Source organism: Cnephaeus nilssonii (assembly GCF_951640355.1).
Source record: "Cnephaeus nilssonii genome assembly, chromosome: 10".
NCBI lineage: Eukaryota > Metazoa > Chordata > Mammalia > Chiroptera > Vespertilionidae > Cnephaeus > Cnephaeus nilssonii.
In genome coordinates, this window is record NC_137081.1 from 56,313,056 (window position 1) to 56,336,764 (window position 23,709).

At 38.0% G+C, this 23,709-nt stretch overlaps 1 protein-coding gene across 12 annotated transcripts in view; it reads right to left on the reverse strand.

Annotated features, from left to right (window-relative positions):
* The window catches only part of PKP4 (plakophilin 4), a 237,556-nt gene that overhangs the window by 71,901 nt on the left and 141,946 nt on the right, over window positions 1–23,709 (reverse strand). For all 12 annotated transcript variants that reach the window (XM_079782903.1, XM_079782896.1, XM_079782901.1 and 9 more), the window contains one exon: window positions 7,474–7,508. In XM_079782903.1, the coding sequence (XP_079639029.1) occupies window positions 7,474–7,508 (35 nt within the window). The remainder of the gene's footprint in view (window positions 1–7,473; window positions 7,509–23,709) is intronic.

The window sequence follows — 23,709 nt, forward strand, 5'->3', positions numbered from 1 at the left end:
TGGTGGTGGCAGGAGCCTTTCCTGCCTCCATGGCAGCGCTAAGGATGTCGCTAAGGATGTCCGACTGACGGCTTAGGCACGCTCCTCATCAGTCAGACATTCCCCGAGGGCTCCTGGACTGCGAGAGGATTTCATGCACTGGGCCTCTAGTAAAAAATAAGGTTATCACTGGTAATGCTTGAAGTCTCCATGGATTGTTCTGATTTAATAATTATTTCCTTAAATATACTGTTTAATCTGTCCATAAAATGTGTAATGAAACTTAAGACAAATACTTTAAAGCCTAATAACTTATTAAAATTTAAAATGTTCATAAAGACTTACATTCCTACACCCTGCTAACATAGTAGGCATAGATAGGTAGATAGGTATATGTAGAAATATATATTTATAGGAACCCATTTGGACCTTGAGAGTGTTGGCATGAAGATTATGTTAAACAAAAGCATCAGCAATTCAACAGATGCCTTCCCGGAGCTTTTCTTATTTTTTTAAATTTTATTTTTTAAACCACAGTCTACATTTAATAGCATTCCGCACCAATGGCTCAAGTGAGAAGCTGATATAATAAGGGAGAGGGAGGGGGAGAAAAGGTTTCTATGGGAAGAAGAACAAATTGGTTTCTAGGGAAGAAACAGGAGATAAGCAAGTTTGTGATAATGTTTATTTATACAGGTGGTCTTTCTTTCTCTCTCCCTCCCCACCTCCCTCCTTTCTCCTCCCTCCCTCCCTCCCCCTCCCCTCTTTCTTTCTTCATGTCATAAAACTTCTACAAAGAGGACCCATGCCCACTGGGTGAGCCAATGACCATGGTATGGGGGAGATGTAGGAATGAAGGAAATTTTTACCTTTAAATTCTTCTAGATTTATTTTTTAAATAAGAAGCATGCCTTACTTTTATAACAAAACATTAAAAAGTTAAGAGACCCCTTAGAGTGATGGTCAGGAAGCTATAGCACTGCAGTTGTGATAAGAAGACTGTCACAACCCTGGGGCTAAAAAGGCCTGCATATAAGGGAGGAAAACTTGGGACTCTAAGGATTTTAACAGAAATTTGCATTCTTCCTGGTGTTTAGAAGAGAAACAGCAAGGATTATATGATACAATTTTGTCATCTGTACAATTTATAGCCATAATAAAAAATATCCAAAACCCTAAAAAAATAGTCCTTTCTGCATGATTGCTACTCTAATAGCCTATTTATAAACAAGTAATATAACTTCCTATTGTAGCTACTTTATAAATTCAGTACATTCCTACTGAGGCATAAAGTGTTCCCATTTAAGTTTGAGTCTTATGATGTGCTGATGGTTTTTTGTGTTGTAAATTATTTGTTCCAGATGAAGAAAAAAAATTGACTTAGGGCTAGTCTTTCATTTATCATTTATCTTCAGTATTATTATTCTTTTCTAAACCCACCCCAGTGAAAGAAACTTGTGCCCACACATTTTAGAAACAAAATTTAAATATATAAATAAAATATAAAAACTAACCCCAATATAGTACTAGTATATATTAACTATGTCAGTATGTACCACAAAATCATGATTTAAATGGATAGTATGTTAAAATTATGGTACTTCAATACATATTCTATAATAAATGAATGTGGCACCGTGAAATTAAATAATCTTATTAATTTAAAATTCCTTTTACTACAAACATTTCCCTTCCCTTTCATATTTATTGTCAAATATCAAATATCCTAACTGCACGAAATTGTTAATATTTTCTCTCCAATGCATTACATATTGTAAAACACCCAACTAAGTCTATTCGTCCTTTATGCCTCTGGGTCAACCAGAAATCTCCCCCATTTTTTTTTTTATTGATTTTTTTACAGAGAGGACGAGAGAGAGGGATAGTTAGAAACATCGATGAGAGAGAAACATCGATCAGCTGCCTCCTGCACACTCCCCACTGGGGATGTGCCCGCAACCAAGGTACATGTCCTTGACCGGAATCGAACCTGGGACCCTTCAGTCCGCAGTCTGACGTTCTATCCACTGAGCCAAACCGGTCAGGGCAATCTCCCCCATTTTTGCAATCCTGTGTCCTTTGATAATTTGTTGCTTTATTAGATACTCCCATCTTTAGATCTCTTTAATTTCTTATCTATGAGTATTAATTCCCAATCACTTACTCGAGGTTACATAATTTCTGCTCCTGCAACTATTTCCTGCACATTTTCTTCAAGTGAAAGAAAGCCTGACTCTGGCCTGGTGGGAACTGACAGTGGCATCAGCTAAGCAGGCTGCTCCTCCTAAATCTACAAGGAGGGGGAGGGGCAGGGGAAAGGGTGGGTTTTCAGGCGGATGCGCTCCCCCTCCCTCAAAGCCAGCAACCACCTAGCCTAGGATCTCGTAATTTTCTTTTCCTTGGAACAGAGAAACTGGGATGTTGCGATTTGTGACAAAATTCACTTTACAGGATGTGGCTGGCGGATTTAAGCAACAACCAATGATAACTTTGAAAAAGAATTCAATTTATGGCTTCAACAGCTTCTTCCTGGTGGGTAGCACACACGGTGTATGGTTATTTCAATGACTGAACTGGTGTGCTTTTTCTTGAGGGAAATCCAAGGTTTTTTTCTTTAAAAGCTGTTCTGCACAATGTTTTCCATCATAAAGAAGTATAATTACATGTGCATCTATTTGTATGCTCATTTTCTTCAAGACCTATTTTTGTAATATGTATTTTTCTGGGATTCTGGTGTTTATTTTATTTTTTATTATATTATTCTTAACTACCTCAAACTTTGGTGGGACATAAAAGACTGTACAAACACATAAATTGTTAAGAGACATGAAGATATGAACATGAAAAAATGCACATTTAATAAAAGAGAATAAAGGAACACTGAGATAGCATTCCCTCTTCACCCTTTTTTAGCAGAATATACATAAAAAACACAAAAATTAATGGTTATAAAAAATGGAAGGCTAAGAAAAAGACAAAGCCAAAACAAAAAGTGACAAGCCTTCTTCTTCATAAAAGACAAAAGGATAATCATTTATGTTTTTAGACAATATATAAGCAGTCCTGATAGGCTAGAAAATACAGAATAATGAAGAGAGAAGGCCATAGAAGGCAAGGTAACAATTCTATATAATAAAAGCCTAATATGCAAATTGACCAAACGGAGGAACGACTGGGCGCTATGATGCACACTGACCACCAGGGAGCAGATGCTCAACACAGGAGCTGCCCCCAGGCCAGACAAGGTGGGTGCCAGTGGGGGCCCCCCAATCACCCCGCCAGTCACCCCACAGAGGGAGGTGACTAGTAGCGGTGGTGGGGGGGTGGGGTGGGAGGTGGTGCTGAGTGGGTGGTGCCAGGCCGGCCAAGGCGGGTGCCAGCCGGGGCACCCCGATCACCCCACCGGTTGCCCCCACAGATCAGCCCTGATCACCGGCCAGACCTAGGGACCCTACCCATGCACAAATTTCGTGCATCGGGTCTCTAGTAGAGCATAAATGGGTCAGACCAACTTTATTATTTCTAGGGAAGCATCTCCTTCAGTCTCCTTCCCAACTGGCCTGGGAAAATAAAATGTTCTGTAAAATAGACAATTCTTTCCCAGGAGTTGGGAAGCTACTTCTTTGAGCATCCAAACTTAAAAAGCTTTGGCTTGTTTTCATTTTTATTTTTTTACTTTCAAACAACTTACTATCCCTACTACTGGTTAAAAAACAAGCAAGCAAGCAACCAACCAGAAAAAAAGAAGCATTTCTGATTCTGTTGAACTGAATAAAAAAGAAATGAAAATCTTTTCTGCCTAGGGCATCCTGAGCTCTTAGAAAATGACTCTGCAGGAATTAGCTGTTTAAAAACAAAATTCAGCAGCTGGTCTCTGTTTCTGGCACTTCCACTGACTATAACATTCTGACAACACCTGAGTAGGCAGGGAGCTCTCCCAGGTAGTGAGAGATCAAACCACTGTTAGGCTAACAGCTCACTTTATTGCTAAAAACCTTTCAAAGTGCTAAACTTTTCAAGTCAAATTTATAATAAAAAAGGTAGAAAAATTGTTTGCAAGTATGTGCAAAATATTAAAGAAATATGAGGAACAATAACAGACATTCAATCTTTAGTCCTTTTGTGTAATCTTTTATTTAGGAGACCAAGAAAATTGAAGAAAGATATTTCTTTTGTCAAGACCTAGCTGAAGACAAAGTATACTGAAGACTTTTGTTTCTTTACATTTAAGCCACCCTGCCTCAATCTGAGTAGGACTGCCAAATATAAAAACAAGTTAATTTTCATATTACATTCAGTATCTTTGTGTGCAAAGTGGTAATGAGAAGACAACAGGTAAACTTTATAATAAAAGTAGCAGCAAAACTGTCATTTTCGCCCATTCCTTACTTACAATCAAACTTCTAAAGGGCATCTATAACTACTTAGAGAAAGAAATATGAAATAAACCAGTTTACTCTTTTAACCATATAATCAAATTTCAGTTTTCTACCATATTACAGCTTATTGCCATGGCTGAAAAAGCAGGCAAATCTAAAATAAACCCTCCAAAATAATAATAAGTAATAACAATTAACTAGTTTAAATAACAAAGTGAAGTAAATATCAGTTGTGATTGCTGTGTTTGAAGGTTAATATACTTCCCCCTCCGTGCCAAAAGAAAACAGCATAAGTAAATATAACACCTCCCAGGACTGAATATGAGTTTGGGCAAGAGCACACTCTGACAAAAGGCATGAAGCACAGTTATTAGGTGTGAATTAGGAATGTGGCTGTGGTGAGGCAGATGAATTATTGGAGCTGTATTTCCCTAACATTAAAGTATTTGGGGAGCTGTGTGTGTGTGTGTGTGTGTGTGTGTGTGTGTGTGTAATATTTACATATATAACATATTTTATTGATCTATATTTAGTGCATTAGTAAATATTTACATATATAACATATTTTATTGATCTATATTTAGTGCATTAGTAAATTGTGAAGGTGCTGGTCAAATGACCGAAGCTGAGTAAATGTACTGAAGGGTAGAAAGAGTGCCCAGTGCTCAGATATCTCATGGCCTATCATGTATCTTCATAATTGAAGATCATTCTCTCTATATGTAAATCAACACAATGATGGCTTTTTGGTAGTTAAAATCTATGCCTGTCACTCCCGCCCAATTCAGCATGGCTGACTGGTGTGGGTTTGGGGGAGGATGACACGGAAAAGCCAGGGCGTTTCTGCAGCTCTACTTGAGACAACATGCTGGTGAGGCTGTACCTCCTTCGTGGTTTCAGCTAATGCTGGAAAACTCCCCCTGCCCCATCTCCAAACCACAAAGCCCTTTGCCCTTGCAATCCTAGAAATGGTGGCAGCTTCCATTAATATGATTAATCTCTTGGGTGCTTCATCATGCTGTTTAATTCTCCCAAACCTTCCAACCCGCCACACTTTCTTAACTATAACTTCCATGTATCAACTCCCTCATATTCAGCTACCTGGCACCAGCCCAGTTTTCCTGGTGGCCCTGGAAGATACAGCTTTTATCCTTGGGCTACAGAGAACTCTCGCTTGTCAAACACTAACCCTTCAATAGAAAGGGGCAATACAGTGGTACTTTAATATTGTGTAGTTAGAAATATAAATGATGACACTAATGAGAGAATATGAGAGGATCAACCTCATATCCCTTAAGGGAGGGAGAATTAATACAATCTTTTCAGGAAAGCAACTTGGTTACAGTTATTAAGAGCCTTGAAAAATTTCCATATACATTAGATAATTTTCTTCTTAAAAATCTAGCTTAAGCCCTAACCGGTTTGGCTCAGTGGATAGAGCGTCGGCCTGCGGACTGAAGGGTCCCAGGTTTGATTCTGGTCAAGGGCATGTACCTTGGTTGTGGGCACATCCCCAGTAGGGGCTGTGCAGGAGGCAGCTGATCGATGTTCCTCTCTCATTGATGTTTCTAACTCTCTATACCTCCCCTTCCTCTCTGTAAACAATCAATAAAATATATTTTAAAAAATCTAACTTAAAGTAAATCAAAGATGCAGATATAATTTTATATAGAGATGTTTACCACAATGTTATGAGGATGAAAAATGAGAAACCTGAAGATAGTGTATATACATAATAGTTTTTCTTTAAAGTATCCCCCCAGCCCCAAATTGTAGGTGTACACAGTATATACGTTCACTGAAGAGGTCAAGGATACTTGATTTAAACATGGACACTATGTGCAATACAGCTATTAAAGGCTCTCAAGAAACAGTTCTGGAATAAATTAATGATGCAGTATTAAAGATGAACTAACAGAAGAAATTTATATTAAATGGTAAAGTTTCGCCAAAGCCAATTAACAAATGCAGTATGGTGTGCCTAGCATAAACTAAATTTTTCAAGTCACTTTTTAACAGTTCATAGATCTGCTATTTCTACTGAAGAATGTTGGTCAGGTGACTTTCTGCTCAAAGGAATTCCAGTTGCTCCCCCAAAACCTGCAAGAGGAGAGTTCAACATCCCTGATATTTGCAGATATCTATAATTTGACCCATTGTGGCTGTCTAGTCTTTGCACATCGTATCATCTCCCAAACCAGTTTTAAAGGTTCCCATTTGACACTTCTACTCTCTCTTCTGCTGCCAATGACAATGCTCTCTCTACGTCAGGCCCTGGGTTCCAGGCCCATCTTGTCTGCAAAGCTCTCTCAGAAACATAATACTTATTTGGCAATTAACCACATATCATTTCATGGCATGCCCTGTATTACACTGCTCTTTGTAAGTCTCAGTAGGTAACTTTTCACATGACTCTGCCTACTCGAGGGTTTGAGTAAACGCGACAGTTATTGGGAATAGCTCCTTGATAAACAGCAGAGTGCCCTGTATGCACTATAAGTAACACAAGACTGCTGGCACCAGGGTCAGGCAAATGCAGATACCAGGCATTTGGTGATCTGAGTCTTATGCAATTCAATTTCTGGAAGTGGCAGATGCTCTTCTTTTAGATGAGGTAAATTTAGGGTAAAATTGAAAAATAAAAAGAAGCTTCCAGACTACATGAGAAGCTACTAGATATTCTACATAAAGAAAATGACCATTTCAGGTAACTCTTCTGAGTATGAGAAACACTGTGAAAGAAAAAACCTTGACGTATACAAATAGTTAGCCAACTTTCCCAGATTATACAATAACCTTTGTGAGGGAATCTCCTGTGTTTCCTTATGATATAAAATTTTCGGTTATTGGGTTGATATTAACAGTGTTGATGTCCAATGCCGTAACCTTTCTTTACCATTGACATATTCAAATCTATTCAATTATTTTTTAAAAAATTAAGCATATTAAAAATTACTATTTCAAAGAAAAATAGCTCAATATTGTTACAATTAAAGGATTTGCTTGCTTGGCTTTTTTAGTAAGAGGTGGTAAATCAGAAAGCATGCTATGAAACTATTTGTGTGTTTGTGCAAAACATAATAAAGATTTTTTTTTATATGATAAAAACTCATACCTGTTGATCTCCAAGGAAATGACTTTTCAGTTGAGCTAGAGAAAAAGAAGGGGGAAAAACATTTACTTCCTTTGTCATGAAATTTAACTGTGGACCCATTTTGCATATACACATTTAAATTTCACATTTAATTACACAAAGCATAAAAAATCTGAAACTAAATTTAAAATTAAAATTACTCTTCCAAGTAAGGTAAATATTTAACTTTCTCCATTAATTTGAGACAAAATTGTATGTCTACTTGGAAAGTAAGGCAAATAAAGTGACATTAAGATTCTCCTTGGATAAGACAAATAAACTAGCAAAAGTACATATGGTAATCATGGTATTTACTATGCTGCTTTTTGTGATAATATGCAAATTACACATATATTAAGAAGAACCAAAAAAATTTGTTTATTTGTTTTACATATTTTCCAAAGAAGCCCTAGATACAATAGACGCAAAAGTTAATGGGGTCAGTTTGAATTGAATGTTCACCTATGAAATTTAAATCATAAAACTTTATATAAAAAATATAAGGTTTTACAAGCCAGGAGAAATTTTTAACTATATATTTTTCTTGGTTTATACCCATTTAAAAACATATCTGTGCCCCTCTGCTCTCCCCACCCCTAGCATCAATACAGGAAAGCATGGTAAGAAGGGGACTGTGGTAGGAACAAGAGGCTGGATTATTAAGCATTTACTAAATGCTTGATTACTAGTACTTCACATATATTATCTACTTATACTACTCAGAACAACCTTATGGATAGGTAGATTATCTGTGTTTTACAGATAAAGTAACTGGACAAAGACTTATGTTATATAACAGGAAGAGCTGAGATTCAAACCCAGGATGGTCTGATCCCTAAGTCAGGGCTTCTCATCACTGTGCTGTATGGTAAAACAGCTTGTGACCCCATTTTTGCATTAACATATACATACATACATACATACATACATACAATATGCCTAGAAAGAAGTCTAGAAAAGTACAAACCAAAGTAGTAAGCAGTTATCTCTGTGGGGCACAATTAAAAGGATTTTTCTTTTAAACATTTGCACTTTTTTTTGAAATCAGAATAAAATACATATTGAAGTATTTTTGTGGCGTTAAATTTAATAAAAGGTGTGTGACTTTGGGCTTAAGGAAACACTATAAAATAAAGGACTTGAAACAGAAGAAGAGAACAATCCTTTCAATGCAATAGTTCTAAGATTTTAATTTCTTTTAACCCCTGGCTACCCTCCCCATGTCACTAAGTGCTTACTAGAACTCTTGCTGGTTAAAAACTGAAGGTTGAGTAAGAACTCCCTGAACTTAACTTTGTGAGTGATTTGCCTTTTCATCACCAGAGGCACAGCAGGCCACATTCCAGGACCTTGAAATTAGCTGCAAGCAGGGAGCATGCTCCCAAAGAATGGAGTCAATCAGTTAATGCTAATCTTCAGCACTTCAGTGATGTCCCTTATCTGATGCACTCCTGAATTCCAAAGGACTGATGAGATGGAAAAAGGTGAAAATTTGGTCAAATACCAGTAAGGGCACATTTGTCCTGCTCCTGAGGGTACTTAATCTTTCTTTGATTCTAACAGTGGCTCCCTACACCTAATTTCAACTTCTCTGGAATCTTTGTCTTTTAGTTCTATTATTTAAATTAGTTTTCTAAGCACTGAGGTTGGTATTTATTCAACTGTGTTCCCATCAAGATGTTCACATTTCTTGCCAATACTAAAATACACAATGAATCAAACTGCCATCCAGAAATGATTAATATGTCAAGTTTCTTGGAAATATCATGGAAGTCTACTTACTATCTTCTGAGTTTAAAACTTACATAAACTTTAATGAAATACCTTTGCAAGATTTTTTATTCTCGAAATTATAGATCATAGGATATAACTCATGGTAACTGATCCAACTGGGCAAGGGCTGTTTCTCTTTTGCTCATGTCCTCGTGCCGAGTATCTAGTATACCGCAGGTGCTTGATATATATTGTTCTTGTAACACAAATTGTAAAAAAGTAATACTGAGTATTTCATTGTTCTGAAAGATCAGGTATAAAAAAATCAGTTATTACTTTGCTTAAGCAAGTCACCTTATTCTCCTCTACTGAAGGCAGGAAATTCCAGTAGCCTCATTGTGTCACAAGCAGGCAAACAGCATTTTTCTGCTGAAAGGCCTCTTTCGTCACCAATACAATAAGGCATTCCTAAGTGAAGTCAATGGAAAGCCTCAGTTCATATTATCTTCCCCTACTCTGAGTTAGATAAAAGAGAAATATCATTAGAAAACTAAGCTAATATTATGATTAAAAATAAGCAAAAAGTGCCATGGTATATTCTGATGACTATATGAGGGGGATAAAAGTAAGTTTAGTTGTTCGTATGGAAAATAAAACAATATGGGCACTGTGCCCACAATGACTCCATCCATTCCCTTCATTTCTCATCTTGTATTAATATACACAAGAATAAACTCCGTTTTATGTAATCACAACTGTAAACCTTCTTTTGCCGACCCCTTATATTCAGCCCAATTGTCTTCACACTAACCCTACAGTTCTGTTAAAACTGGTCATTGCCCTAGCCAGTTTGGCTCAGTGGATAGAGCATTGGCCTAAGTGGATAGAGCAGTGGACCAAAGGGTCCCGGGTTCGAGTTCGATTCCAGTCAAGGGCACATACTTCAGTTGCAGACTCTTCCTGGCCCTGGCTGTGGTCAGGGCTCATGCAGGAGGCAACCAACTGATGGTGTTTCTCTCACATCAATATTTCTCTCTGTCTTTCCCTCTCTCTTCCACTCTCTAAAAATCAATGGAAAAATATCCTCAGGTGAGGATTTTAAAAAAAGTAAAAATAAAACTGGTCATTATATTTATTATTCAGAACAAACTATTTCCTTTTGAATCACTCACTTCAAATGATTCTCAATTGTTCACTATTCTGGAATTCAGAGATAAGACAATAAATATGTGCAACTTTAAAATGTTAAGTCACGGAATGTAACTTGCTTTTAAAAAGTTTTGAATTTTTTTAAAAATTGAATTTATTGGGGTGATGTTGGTTCATGAAACCATGCAAGTTTGAAGTGTACAACTCAACAAAACATCATCTGCACACTGTATTGTGTGCCTATCGCCCTAAGCAAAGTCACTTTCCATCCTCATTTTCCCCTTTTGCCCACCTCCACCTACTCCCACACTCCCCTTTCCTTCTAGCTATCACCACATTGTTGTCTGCGATCTATCTATCTATCTATCTATCTATCTATCTATCTATCTATCTATCTATCATCTATCTATCTATCACATTTTGTTTTGTTTCTGCTTAATCCCTCTGAAACATTAAATCACTGAATATAACCTGCTTTTATTAGAACAATTAGGGGCATCTCCCTGTTAAAAAGGCTTCTTCCCTCCTTCTTCCCTGTCCCCTCTATCCATCTATTCCTAGAAACACTTCCTCAACTTTTATTCAATGTCTACAATGTGTCTACAGGCACTGTGCCCACAATGACTCCATCCCATTCCCTTCATTTCTCATCTGAAGATGCCAAGTAGCTTGTGTTCAGGAGCTTCCAGTGGAATGTGAAACACATTTTCAAATACAAAAACGGAATCATACATAATAACTTAGTTTCAGCGGGAAGATGTATTTACATTTTCCAATAACTTAATTATCAACAACCTTCTAGAATGAAATCCATTCATAAATGAAGTTGGGTACTGTCTAGTCAGTGAACAGCAATTAAAAGCAAGTTAATTAGCAAATTAATAAATCAAGGCTACTCATTTTAATATAAACAATGTTAGTTTTCAGGAAGATGCATGCATTCACAGCATTACATGAAAATATGTAGTAAAGCCTTTTCAAAATTTAGTTATTGACTATTCACAATCAATCACAATAGCAACAAAAACAAATCCTCCAAATTCACAATCATCCCAGGACCAAGGCTCCTGTCTACATTCTCTTTATCATGGAATCAGACCCTGGACAATTCTCTATTAGATGAAGACTGGTTTCCTTCTTACTAAGAAAGGACCATTTGATCTCAGCAATCAGGAAAAGTGAAACCATGACGTTACAACATGCTCATAATTGAAGTTTATTATTTCTATGTGTTATAGTTTAAAATTGTCCTGAAAATTCTACACAATATGTCCACAATTTTAACTAAGCAAAGCATTATAAATAGGAGAGGGCAAAGAGATTTTTTTCATATTTATTAACTAGAGGCCCAGTGCATGAAATTCGTGCACTGGTAGGGTCTCTAGCAGCTGCCAGCTGCCGGCCAGGTACTCCCTTCCCTTCCCCCGGCCACATGCCACAGCCAGCAGGGGCCTCCCTCCCTTCCCCCAGCCAGCCCCACCCCCTGGTCGAACTCCCAGAGGAACTCCTGGTAGAGGGGACAATTTGCATGCTATGCTTTTACTATACAGGATAGAGAAATGAAAGGGCACCTAAATTAAAAATAATGTCTTTCATAGGATGCAGCTGCCCCTGACCCACCAGCAGCAGAACAAGAGACTAAGGTTCATTTTAACAGTGGTGATGGATGTGTGCCAATCCAGCTTGTGTGGCCAACAGAAGGAGCAAACAAAACAGCTATAAGGAGGTAGGCCTGATAGTGCATGGAACACAGGAAAGATCAAAGGCTAACAGTTTGAACCATATATTCCCTCAATGACACTTCGCCTAAAAAAACTGGCTATGGTCACAAAATGTGCTTTTACACTTTTAGTCTTAAACAAAAATCACACGCACCAGGGACAGCAAAGTGTGGTCTAGCAGGTTGACCTGGTCCCATGGGCTGCTGGCAAGTGTAGAGTACAATGTATAACCAGCCACTGCGGGGGACACTGTGATCTCATTACTGGCTCTACTTTGTTCTCACCCTGCTTTCTTCATTTCACTTTTCCCTTAGGCTACTCTACCATATTTTTGGACCCTTAGATCGTCGTCCCAATATGCCAAGGTTGCAGGTTCAATCCCTGGTCAGGGCACATGCAAGAATCACCAATGAATGCATAAATAAGTGGAATAACAAATTGATCTCTCTTTCTCTCTCTCTCAAAATCAATCAATAGATTAAAAAATTGAAGAAGAAAAAAACCCAGCTATTTAAAATAAATTCCAGGAAAAGGTAAGATATAAATAAATAATATTATGAGCAGTCTCCTGAAGAGAAAATTATATATGTGAGCACAGCAAAAACATTAAAGGAACAGGAAATTCTACATAATAGCCCTTTCAACAATTCAAATAACTTTCATAGGGATTGGAGGTGAACACATTTTAGATGATGTTAAATATTCTTTGACAAAAGCATTTTGTGTTAGTGCTTTGAATCCATGAATAAAAGATCCAGAAGACCATATGGGAAGGGGAAGATCAAAAAGGATATAGTACTAGACAAAAATGAGACAAATAGTTCCCTGTGGGGTCTCCATAAATTATACAGGAAGCATGACTTAAGCCCATCCCACAACAGGTTTTCCAACCAGTCAAAGTAAAATTAGAATAGAAGTGTTTTCTAACATTTCAGTTGACATTTGAGTGAAAAGTAACTGAGATGAAAATAGTAAAATGGCTAAACACAACAGCAGACTCCCTTTCCTAAGTATTCTGCATAACTCAGGACGTTATTTATGCAAAGGTCAGCCTTAGAATATAGACTACTGCAAATTATATGCGTCCATGGTCTACAAAATGTTATTGTTTCCCTCATTTGTATTCTTCCAAAGGTGAAGAAAACAGAAAAACAAATGTTTCTAAAAATTTAAAATAAAGAAAGAAGACACACGAACATGCTTTTTTTTTTTCTTTCTAAAAGAAATGTATAAAACAATTCAAATCTTCACTTTTAAATAAAGCTAGCACGGGGAAGGAGGCGAGCAGGGGTCCTGTTCTTCTATTTGCTTTACGTGAGATGGAGCACAGGACTAAGCTGTTGAGATACCCTGGGGCTGGAATCCAAACCCTTAAAATTTCATCATTATGAATAGGTTTATGATGCATGCAATTTCATTTTGTACATTATTTAGAATTTAAAGTGCTTTGAAAGTCTAAGTAAATATTTACTTAAAATAAATTTTAAGATATCATATGCTTAAATTTTTTATTAAACTAGTACTCCTTTGATTTATTCTGTTCAGAAACTCAAAAGCAAATGCTTTATTGACATTCAATTATTTGATATTCATGTAAAGGCACTATCAAATTTAGTGTGTTTAAAACTGAAATTACCTAGCCCAGCCAGATGGCTCAGTTGTTTGGAGCGTCGTCCCATACACAAAAAGGTTGTGTGTTGGATTCCCAGTCAGGGCACATATAAGTTTCGGGTTTGATCCCTGGTCGGGGTGTGTACAAGAAGCAACCCACTGGTGTTTTTCTCTATCTTTTTTTCTCTCTCTCTCCTTTCCACTCTCTAAAATCATTAAGCATATCCTCGGGTGAGGATTTAAAAAAATTAAAAAATATAAAAAATGGTATTACCCAGAATAAGAACTTATTTTTATAAACAATAGAGTTTCTTCAATTTGAGAAAAATTTTATTCTCATTTTGAGTGTAAAAACCAAGAACATAATGTATTTCTTAAATTTCTGCTTTGATTTTTGAAGGAAATTATCTTTCTCAAGGTGTAAGAGCATTTTCAGCTCTTGATTCATGGACAAGCATCATAAAATAGCCGTTTTAGTGAGGAAGGAGGAATGAATTCACATGTGGGACAGAGTACAGACCCAGGGTCATCAATAACTGTCCTGAAAAAAAGAATGGATACATAAGGATACAGTCAACATTTGGCATAGCATAATGCTGCTACGTTTCTATATATTAAGGGGAATGAAAAGAAAAAAGACTGAAAGAATAAATGAGAAAGAATGATAATAACGATAATGGAGGAAAACAAGGTAAAGTCTCTCAAAACCACATTTTTGAGGCATAACAAGATCTGTAAACACTATTCAGTGGTTGAATAGGCACCCTCCATGGCAACTAGACAAGGGAAGTGGTTGGGAAATTGCTTTAAATTCCCAGATTTAAGGTCCAGTATTCTTTGGATAGACATGAAAAGAGGAACAATGATTTGTAATTGAGAAAAGTGGTTGATCAACTTTATCTCTCTTCCCCCTGTTGCTCCCTCTTCCAGTCATTGCCACCATGAGCTAACATTATTGATGGAAAAGGCATTATTGGGGTATATGGAGCATACTGTGTAGCTTCACAATGTATTCAATTTAAATAATTTTTATCTAAATTATTGAAAAGAACACATATCACTCAGATTAAGAAATATAACAATCTTCATTTTATAAAAGTGAAATAAATTTTAACTGTAGTTTCAGTCAGAAAACTAATAATCAAATCACTTAGCATTTAAAACTATTTTTGTTACACAGCACTTAAGTGTGCAGAAACACACACACATATAGAAAAGAGAACAGTAGAAGGAACCCCTATGTATTCAGTACATCCAGCTTTAACAAAAAAAGTGAAAACGTGGTCACACATATTTCACTATACCTTCACCCACTATGTACTCTGCATTAGAAGATTATTTAGAAGTAAACTGCAGACATCTCATCACTTCATAACATCTTATCAATAAATAACATTATCTGATGTATAAGTAATAGTAAAATTCTTTTAAAAAATATATACTTTATTGATTTTTTACAGAGAGGAAGGGAGAGGGATAGTCAGAAACTTCGATGAGAGAGAAACATCGATCAGCTGCCTCCTGCACACTCCCCACTGGGGATGTGCCTGCAACCAAGGTACATGCCCTTGACCGGAATCGAACCTGGGACCCTTGAGTCTGCAGGCTGACGCTCTATCCACTGAGCCAAACTGGTTAGGCAACAGCAAAATTCTTAATATCAACAAATATCTAGTCAGTATTAAAATTCCTTGTTTCAATTTTTAAAAACAGTTGGTTTGTTTGAATCAAGATCAAACAAAGCTTCACACATTGTTTTTGTTGCTATGTCTCTAAAAATCTGTTTTAATGTACAGTTTCATAAATGTCAGCTCACAGGAATACAGAGACAGAAGAACATGTTACATATCATTGTTCTGATACATTAGTTAGATCCAGTCCATCAGGAATTCTATAGGGCAAGTAAAATAATTCCAAACCAAAAAAAAAAAGTGAGAAAAAAGGAGGATGGTTGGGCAATTTTGGGGAAAGAATTAGGTGATGTAATGTACTTCCCAGCATATCATATCAGGAAGCCCTAACTTCTGGTTGTCTCCTGTTTGGTGACACTAACACAGGGAGACCAGTGGGTTCAGGTGCTGTGAGTAAAGTTTCCCATCATCTTTTCAGCTAATAATTTTAGAAATGGCAATCACTGATCTAGATACATTACTTTGTTAGTAGTTGCAAATTTCACTCAAGAGTTTAACTTCTGGACTTTTAATATTTACTCTAGTCCAGTGGTTGATAAACCGCGGCTCGCGAGTCACATGTGGCTCTTTGGCCCCTTGAGTGTGGCTCGGCGTTAGAACTTCTTCAAAATAGACTCACCCAGGCCGAAAACCGACTTCTGCGCATGGGCCATGAAGTTTCAATCACACTGTACATGTGCGCCCGCACGTGGTATTTTGTGGAAGAGCCACACTCAAGGGGCCAAAGAGCCGCATGTGGATCGCGAGCCGTGTTTGCCAACCACTGCTCTAGTCAATAATATAATTTCTGCCTTTGTGTTTATGTTCATATGGAATATAATAAAACACTGTTGCACTTAACGATTTACAAATAATTTTTTCCTGAAAATTTTTTCCTGATTCAGAAAATAGATTTTGTACTGCCTAAGCACTGGTGCTTGTATCACTGTGAAGATTACTTGAACTTTCTCTGGGGCTCAAATAGCACCATTACTGAAAATGTAACTAAAGAGGGACTGTGGTAGATTAACCTTTAACTGGCATGTTCTGAAGCAGAGACTACACATCATAGGCTCCTAGAATAATTGGCTATTTTTTGTTCCTTTCCAATTAAACAAAAAAGACTAAAAGAAATTAACACACACATATTCTCTAAAGACATTCCTCCTTGGATTATAAGCAGTTTATTAATGCAAACCAAATGTTGTATCTAAACTATCTGACTGTGGTTAAAATGTACAGTTGTTTAATATAAGATTTTTTTTTTTTAAAGCTGTGAAAATCTATAGCCTACAGACTTTTTCCCCTGCCGGTTTTAGAGTGCTTTTCCCCATATTTAATTGTGGAATAACACAATAGCAGAGTAGAAAAATCTATGCAAGAAACAGATTAGATTGATTTGTTATTAAATAGATTGTGAAGCCTTAGGGAGGATAGCTATAATAACAATTCAGTCACTACAGAGCCTGGCAAATTTGTCAGTTGTTTTTTATCCCCCTTGGCAGATATGCCATGTTCATTTTTATAGCAAGCTGATTAACTGCTGAAAATGTACTCATAGACGGCTCTCACTTTTAGGCAGACAATCACATTTCAAATTTCCCTTTCCATACATCACTGGCTTAGAGCTGTACAGTAGTAGTTCTCTGAAAGGTTAAGGAGAATGTGAAGTTAACATCAACCTTCCTTTATTTCACCATGGAGATTACAGTGATTAGATGAAGGAATGGTAAACCTTCCCCCTTAAAATAATGAGCTGGAGAATATGTTTTTCAAGACTGTTTTCCAAAATCTCTGAATTAGTATCTACTTGACTTCTTATAACATGTTTGTGTAGATCGAGAACAGAAATAGTAGCCACTACAGACTCTACATGAAGGAGAGACAGAATAATGGTAGTGGAGATGGGGCTGGGGCCAAGGGGTTTTACAATGGTCTTTGTTTAGCATGGTTTTATACAGACTGTGTCTATTTGGGGTGGTAGAGTGGAGTTAAGTGAGGTGAAATTTTCTTAAAATACTTACTGACTTTCCAGGGGAAAATCAATAGAAGAGGACTATTTTTAGGGGAAAATATCGTCCTCATGTTAAATTCATGTATGCAATAATCAAAACCAAAGCAAACTAAAACATACAAAAAAACCCCACCAAAATGGAAACCCTACTAAACAGAAGATAATGGGTACAAAACATCTAGCACAAGTGTCTGCTATGCAATAGGTGCTCAATGGCAATTGTTCTCTTCTCCTGTAATATAATTATAAAAAAGTATTTCACCTAAGGATATGAGAAACAAAGACACCAAGGTAAGGCCTCCTGGGACAGTCAGGACAGATAATGTAATCTGATCAACCAGCATTCTTCACAAAATTAAAAATAATAAAATGCTGACATATATTTATGGTGCTACTAAGGTGTTTGTCATTTTGCTAGTTATGCATAATGAGCTCTCCTGCAAAACTGGAAATTTCTAGGCTTTTGTATCTTTGTATCTCTATAATAAAGCAAAGGCATTAATATTTATTGAGTAAATTTAGAAGATATCATAAACATTTGCAGAGAGAAAAAAACAGAGTCACTCAAGGAAATGTGAAAATAGAAAATAATGTTAGTATATTAGTATCATATGTTTGGGCTTTCACTTACCCTAAGTTGCAGATCTGGATAAGTTAGTATCTATTATATATAATATATAGAAGGTTGTTTCTTTTACATACTTGTCATAATACTAAAATATTTGTATTCTAAAAATAGATTAATATGGTGTATTTTGTGTTGTGATGTACTGGACTATTTTAAGATATACATCCCAGAGTTATTTCAATTAAAAATAAACAAAAACAAACTAATGATAGAACCAAAAAGAATAAGCAAAATTACTCATTTATCTAATGAACAAAATGGAACCGGAAACATGGATACATGGAACAGACTGGCTGGTGCCTGAGGGGATGGGAGTGAGGGTGACTGGATAAAGAAGGTGGAGGGATTAACTAAATAACATATATGCATATCCCATGGATATGGACAACAGTTTGGTGAAGGCCAATGGAGAGGGAGGGGAAGAGAAGAGGGGAAATGGAGGTGGACAAAAAAGGAAAATACTTGTAAAAATGTCAACATTAAATATCTTATATAATAAAAGGCTAATATGCAAATTGTCCCCTCAACCCGGAGTTCAACAAGGAGTTCGACCAGGGGGGCAGGGCCAGCTGGCCAACCACCCATGGTCCCAGTCCCCCGCCAAATTCGTGCACTAGGCCTCTAGTTTTCAATAAAAAAATGAGAAGACAAGCATAGACTGAGAAAAAATATATGCAAAAGACATTAGATAAGGACTTATCAAAAATATACAAAGAATCATTAAAATGGAACAACTCTATATTAAAATGAACAACTCTATATTAAAAAATGGACCAAAGACCTGAACAGACACCTTACCAAAGAAGATTACAAATGGTAACTAAGCATATGAAAACTATAAATTAAAACAATGAGATACTACTATACACCTATTAGAATGGCCAAAATCCAAAACACTGACAACAATTGCTGACAAGGATGTGTAGCAACAGTAACTCTCATTCTCTGCCAGTGGGAATGTAAAATCATAGAGCCACTTTGGAAGATAGTTTGGTGGTTTCTTATAAATTAAACTAGAGGCCTGGTGCACGAAATTCGTGCACGGGGGGTGGGGTGGGGGAGGGTCCCCTCAGCCCAGCCTGCACCCTCTCCAATCTGGTACCCCTGTGGAGATGTCAACTGCCTGCTGTTCGGTCGTTTGGTCACCTCTCACTAACCCCCCTGCCAGCCGGGTTGCCCCACGCAGCCCGCTGCTTGGTCGGTTGGTCGCCTCTCACTAACCCCCCTGCAGGCCAGGTTGCCCCACTCAGCCTGTTCGGTCATCCGTTCGGTTGCGATGGTTGCTTAGGCTTTTATATAAATAGATATACTCTTACCATATGATACAGCAATCAAACTCCTTGGTATTTACCCACAAGAGGTGAAAACCATCCTATGTAATAAAAGGGTAATATGCAAATCAACTGAATGGCGGAACGACTGGTTGCTATGATGTGCACTGACCACCAGGGGGAGCGCCGCTCAGCCAGAAGCCGGGCTTATGGCTCACCACTGGTGAGCGCAGCAGCAATGATGGAGCCTCACCTGCTGCAGTGCTAAGGATGTCTGAGGGCTCTGGGACTGCAAGAGGACACAGGCCAGGCTGAGGGACCCCCACAAGTGCAAAAATCTCGTGTACTGGGCCTCTAGTATCCACATAAAAACCTATGTTAAGAAAAATGGCAGCAGAGTAGGAGGATGCTGCATGGACATGCTCCCAGGAAAAAGCTGGAATTACAACCGAAATACGGAAAGGCTTCCTGAATAATCAGTGGAAAACTCACAGGAGAGAACCCTGATACCCAAGGACCGATGGTGGTGACCGCATAGAGACTGGTAGGAGGCACGAAAGGGCTGGCTGGGCACCCACAAACGGCAGCTGAAGTCCCAGAGAGACATCTCATCTGTGGAGGGGTGCTACTGAGAACTCTGGGATCTAATCCTGAACCTGGGCTCCCCAAACTGAGGAGGGTACCCACATAACATCTAGCTGTGAAAAGCAGTGGAGTATTGTCTGCCAGGGAGTGGTAGCTGAAAGTTCAAGCACCCTCTTAAAGGGCCAATGCACAAAAATTCCCTGTGGAGCTACCCACCTTGTACTCTTGCAGAGGGAGGGTGAAGTGGACTGGAGCTGTGAAAGCAGATCCCAGGACTGGGGACTCGGGGGATAGAGCTCAGAAGGCAGACACCCCAAGTTTCCTGGGCCGAGTCATTCCCTTACACAGCGGAGGACATCCTTCCCAAATAGACATCTGTCTTGCCTGGGGGGCAGACAGTTGACACAACCTATTGGAAAACACCTTGCCCTGAGGCCACTTAAGAGGTTAGAAGTAACAATTAGCATCCAGGCAGAAGCAACTGCCCCACCCTGTTGAAAAAACTCTCACCACACCCGAGGATGATTGCCTAGGGGTACTTCAAGTCAGAATCCTATTAGTCTATAGACAGAGGCGGTCTCTGGAGGCTTTGAGTCTTAGCTTGATCCAATTAGTCAGAAACAGCCTTTAACACTGCCCTGCACTAGAGATTGAGAGGTATAGAGGATCTACCTAAAACAGTGATGGCGAACCTATGACACGTGTGTCAGCACTGACACGCGTAGCTATTTCTGATGACAGGTGGCCGCTGAGGCGGCCGCATGCCGAGGATGAAACATTTGCTGCTCCTGAGGATGAAACATTTGCGACTAGAGTCTTGGAGTTAGACTCTAACTCCAAGACTCTAGTCGCAAATGTTTCATCTCCCCTATTAGACACTCTGTGCCAGAGGTCTGTAGGCCAAAACAACAGAAGTCCGGCACAGAGCATCTAGTTCTGGGACTTCCGGTTAAGCCAGGATCTTTGCTCTCACTTCCGCCGGCAGAGCAGGGAGCAGCGGAATGCAGCGCGGGACGCATCTCTGGGGGCCCTGACATTACCAGTAACCAAATAACAGTTAACCAAGGCAACCATTATCTACTGTTCTGGGGTGTCATGGATTTCTAATCCATCATTACTGAGATAAGTGAGGGGGAGGCTGGGAGAGGCAAGGGTTTGTGGCATGCTATGGGTGCCTTTTCCCACCATTAGAAATAGCGGCAGCCATTTTAATTCACATAAGGAACACCATCTTGATCCATAGTGCAGACTCCATTTCACCACTATTACTGTTGTGCATCCTTATTAACCCCTATTTCTGCTTATTAACCCTGCCCTTTCCTAAAAGACAGTTATATGTACCATTTTGTGGTTAGTTAGGATAGTTAACCCCTAATTGCCTGCAGGCCTAACAAGCTATCTATAATTCTATCTTCTGTCACTGCACCCCTGATGGAGAACCCAAAAAATAAAAAACTAAGGTTAAGTAAAGGAAGTGGTAGTAGCACTGGCCGACCCTTTCAAGAGACATGGACCGAGATGTATGGCATTATAGAAAAAAATGGCAGATCATTTTGCGTTCTATGTACTGAAACAGTAGTAAGCAGAACATGGAATATAAATAGACATTTTGAAACTAATCATTCCCAGCTCTTGGAAAAAAGTGAGGATGAAAGGAAGGAATACATTTCCAGGCAGCTACACCTTTATAAGAGCCAATCTAATTCCATCCTTAAATTTATGAAAGGCTCTACAAATTTAACATTTGCAAGTTTGAGCATTGCTCACTCTATAGCTCAGCATGGAAAAGCGCTCAGTGAGGGAGAATTTATTAAAGAAACTCTCCTAAGATGTGCACCAGTTCTATTTCACGATATGCAGAATAAAGATGCAATTATTAAGAGAATATGAGTTACCACTCAGTAGAAATATCATAAAAGACCAAATAATGAGACTGAACACAAACGTACAACATCAATTAAAGAGAAACATAAGGAAGTATAAATATTTTTCGATCACTCTTGATGAAACTACTCATGTCACATCACATGCTCAGTTGGCCATTATTGGTCGATATTCTGATGGTCTCACAAAGAGAGAAGAGTTGATAAAGTTAATATCAGTGTCAACAAGTAAATCAGGAAGCGAAATATGTAAGGTTGGTATACAAACATTTCGTGACCTAAGCACTGATATCTCTAAAGTTGTGTCAGTGACGACAGATGGGGCACCAAATTTGGTGAGGAAAAAAGTCGGATTTGTCAAATTGTTTACAGAAGCTATTGGACATCCGATTGTACCTTTTCACTGTATTATCCATCAGGAGGCTTTATGTGCCAAGGCAGGATTCACCGACTTAAACAACTTAATGTCAGTTGTTACAAAAATAATTTAATAGCTGCTCGCCCCCTTCACAAGCGAGAATTTTCGGCACTTTTACTGGAGGTTGATTCCACCTACAGTGACTGCTGATGTACAATAATGTAAGATGGCTGAGCCGAGGCAAAGTTCTTGAGCGCTTTGTGGAGTGCTTTGAAGAAATTAAGGTATTTCTTGACGATAAGGATCTGGGAAATTTTCCTCAGCTTAATGATGATAAGTGGGTGAACACCCTGATGTTTTTCACAGATCTCTCTGTTCATATTAATGAACTGAACTTAAAGTTACAAGGTTTTGGCAAAAGTATTGACGTTATGTTTGGATACATAAAAGCTTTTGAAAGTAAAGTTAAAATTTTCAAGCGAGATGTAGAAACTAAAACTTATAAGTATTTTCCTTGAGTAACAAAGTATTTTGAGAAGGCCAGTGCAGCTGTACAAAATGAAATGGAACTCTTGCATATGAAATACCAGCATGTTTTAGACTCGTTACTTGACCAGTTTAGTGATAGATTTAGTCAATTTAGAAGTCTAGAACAGACCATGAAAATAATTAAGTATCCTGATGTAGTAGTCTACAGTAGTTTGGAATTAAATGGTTTCCAATGGATGCAAATTGATGATTTGGAGATGCAACTTGCAGAATTTCAAGACAGTATCTGGGCTCAGGTGTTTGTCAACTTGAGGTCAAAGCTTGAGAATCTGGAAAGGTGCCGCTTGGAGAATCAAGAGGAGTGCCACTACTAACAGGAAATTTGGAGTGCCTGGAACCGACTACTAGACAATTTTAGCACCCTGAAAAATATAGCAATGGCTTTACTCACAATTTTTCCCTCTACATACTTTTGTGAGGCCTTATTCTCAGTGTTAAATAATATCAAAACCAACAAAAGAAACAGATTGACAGATGAAGTTAGTAGCACTTGCTTGGGCCTGAAGTGTACAAAATACCAACCTTCAATTGAAATTTAGCCAATGAAATTCAGCAACAAAAAAGTCACTAATAGGCAGGTTGGTTAAAGAATTCCCCTTCCCCCTCACTTATCTTAGTTCATGGCACCCCACACAAGCTAAATAATATCAAGACCAACGAAAGAAACCGACTGACGGATGAACAAAGAAGTCACTAAGCACGTAAGTTAAATATTTAGTTTTTGGTTTATTAAATACAATTATATATAACAATTATACATTTATGTTATTTAAACTATAAATATCACAAAATAATGTTTTTTCCTCAAAGTGATACACTACCCGAGTTATGCTCAGTTTTTTGGCGAAGTTTGACACACCAAGCTCAAAAGGTTGCCCATCACTGACCTAAAACATGGTCACAAACCCAAACAGATAACCAAAATGAGGAAACAAAGAAACAACCCCCAAATGAAAGAACCAGTGAATTCTCCAGAAGAAGAGATAAATATAGCAGATATAAGAAATTTATCTGAAACTGAGTTTAGAGTAATGATGTTAAAAATGCTCAACAGTATGAAAAAAGA